Source organism: Daktulosphaira vitifoliae, unplaced genomic scaffold (assembly GCF_025091365.1).
Source record: "Daktulosphaira vitifoliae isolate Bord-2020 unplaced genomic scaffold, ASM2509136v1 Scaffold_271, whole genome shotgun sequence".
NCBI lineage: Eukaryota > Metazoa > Arthropoda > Insecta > Hemiptera > Phylloxeridae > Daktulosphaira > Daktulosphaira vitifoliae.
Window position 1 is genome coordinate 15,559 of NW_026099837.1, and position 1,606 is coordinate 17,164.

General features: G+C 37.2%; 1 protein-coding gene across 1 annotated transcript; it reads right to left on the reverse strand.

Annotated features, from left to right (window-relative positions):
• Nucleotides 1–422: 422 nt before the first annotated feature.
• On the reverse strand, nt 423–1,580 carry LOC126909328 (uncharacterized). Its single transcript, XM_050691740.1, has 3 exons — nt 1,305–1,580; nt 1,048–1,144; nt 423–855 (listed from the first exon to the last, which is right to left on the reverse strand). The coding sequence occupies exons 1-3, from the start codon at nt 1,311–1,313 to the stop codon at nt 656–658; spliced, it is 306 nt and encodes a 101-aa protein (XP_050547697.1). The 5' UTR covers nt 1,314–1,580; the 3' UTR covers nt 423–655.
• Between the last annotated feature and the right edge of the window lie 26 nt (nt 1,581–1,606).

Below are 1,606 nucleotides of genomic sequence, written 5' to 3' on the forward strand. Positions count from 1 at the left end.
TTTTTTTTTTTTTTCAACTTACAAATAAAATTCATCTTATGTAATATAGTCGAGCGAAAGTCGTGTGCTGTACATGTCGACCTGTTCCTTTATCATACGGTTTAAACGGACTCTAACCATTTTTGATTTATCTTATTTTAAAGAAGGACCCATTTAACTGTTAACCATTGTAATATGTTGCATAATTATTGTATAATCTTTTGTGAAACTTTTTTTTCTAATTATACCGTTATTCAATTGACATTTTACTACCCCCATTCACAATCGTCGAACACTGTAATTATTATTATATATGATAACATGAAAATAAATCAACAACACGTTTTTAATTGTACGTTTATTTTTATTTGATATATATTTTTTGTTTAATTTATATTGTTTAATTTGATTCTGAAACAAAAAAAAAATACGCATATCGTTATGCATCTATTGTAACAATATGAGATAAATAAATGCAAGAGGCAGAACGTAGCACTAAGAATTAATAATAAACTTTCGCGTACTCTACTTAATCAGCTATTATTGGTTTACCGTAAATAAATATCCTTAGCTTTGAACGAAAAATTTATTCCATATTATTTTATTAAACAATTTGATTTTTTGAAAAATCAATCTTTATCAGTTCTGCCTCTATTGTACGTGTGTATTTCATACCTTAGCCCGGTAGACCACCCGATCCGCCGCAGTCCTCGGTGCAGGAGGAGGAGGACGAGGAGGCCGCCGTTGTGGCGTTTTGCAAAAGCAACCTCAGTCGCTCGACCTCCTCCTCCGCATTGCGGCGAGCCCGTCGCTCCGTTTCGAATATTGTTGGTTCTGGTTGTGGTTGTGGTGGAGGTGGTGGTACTGTTTTGCGTTCTAAAAAAAAAAAAACGTTTTTTTAACACACAGATATAAGTCGTAGTTTTATGTATAACTACTCGGGCATTCCCGATTCAAGTGGCCACCACTCTTGCACCTCCAGCACACTGCGAAAACGAATATCATCCGTCATCAATACGATATGGGTGCATGATTAATTACAAAGTATAAATTAATAAGCGCACTTACTTTTTGGACCCTTGCGTTTCTTCTTTTTATTACTTCTTACAGTATGTTGTTGTGCCGTTGTGCCGCACACTGTAAAAATGTTGCATTTCACAAACACCTGTTTCATGTTGACTGAATACCTGAATCAACTGTAATATAACGCTAACAGATTTTTCAGTCCGGGAATTCTTTGCCANCTTCTTCTTTTTATTACTTCTTACAGTATGTTGTTGTGCCGTTGTGCCGCACACTGTAAAAATGTTGCATTTCACGAACACCTGTTTCATGTTGACTGAATACCTGAATCAACTGTAATATAACGCTAACAGATTTTTCAGTCCGGGAATTCTTTGCCACTCCCAAGTCGGACTTTGGACTCCGTCGCTTTATAATCTCCGAGAGTCGTCAGCGTTTAAACCGAGTTCAATCAGATCCCGCCGCCGATTTTTGTGACGCGATCGAATAGGGCTGTTCACTTATTTAGCCGAACCCTAAGACCCTCGCCACCATCCGAGGTCCGCGTTCGCTTTTACAAAAATCTGTATCGTGTTTTTCGTAAAACGTCAATGCCCCTAACCAC

Coding starts and splice junctions, on each gene's coding strand:
- LOC126909328 (XM_050691740.1), bottom strand. Junction 856..1,047: donor GAAACGCAAGGGTCCAAAAA/GTAAGTGCGCTT, acceptor TTTTTTTTTTAG/AACGCAAAACAGTACCACCA.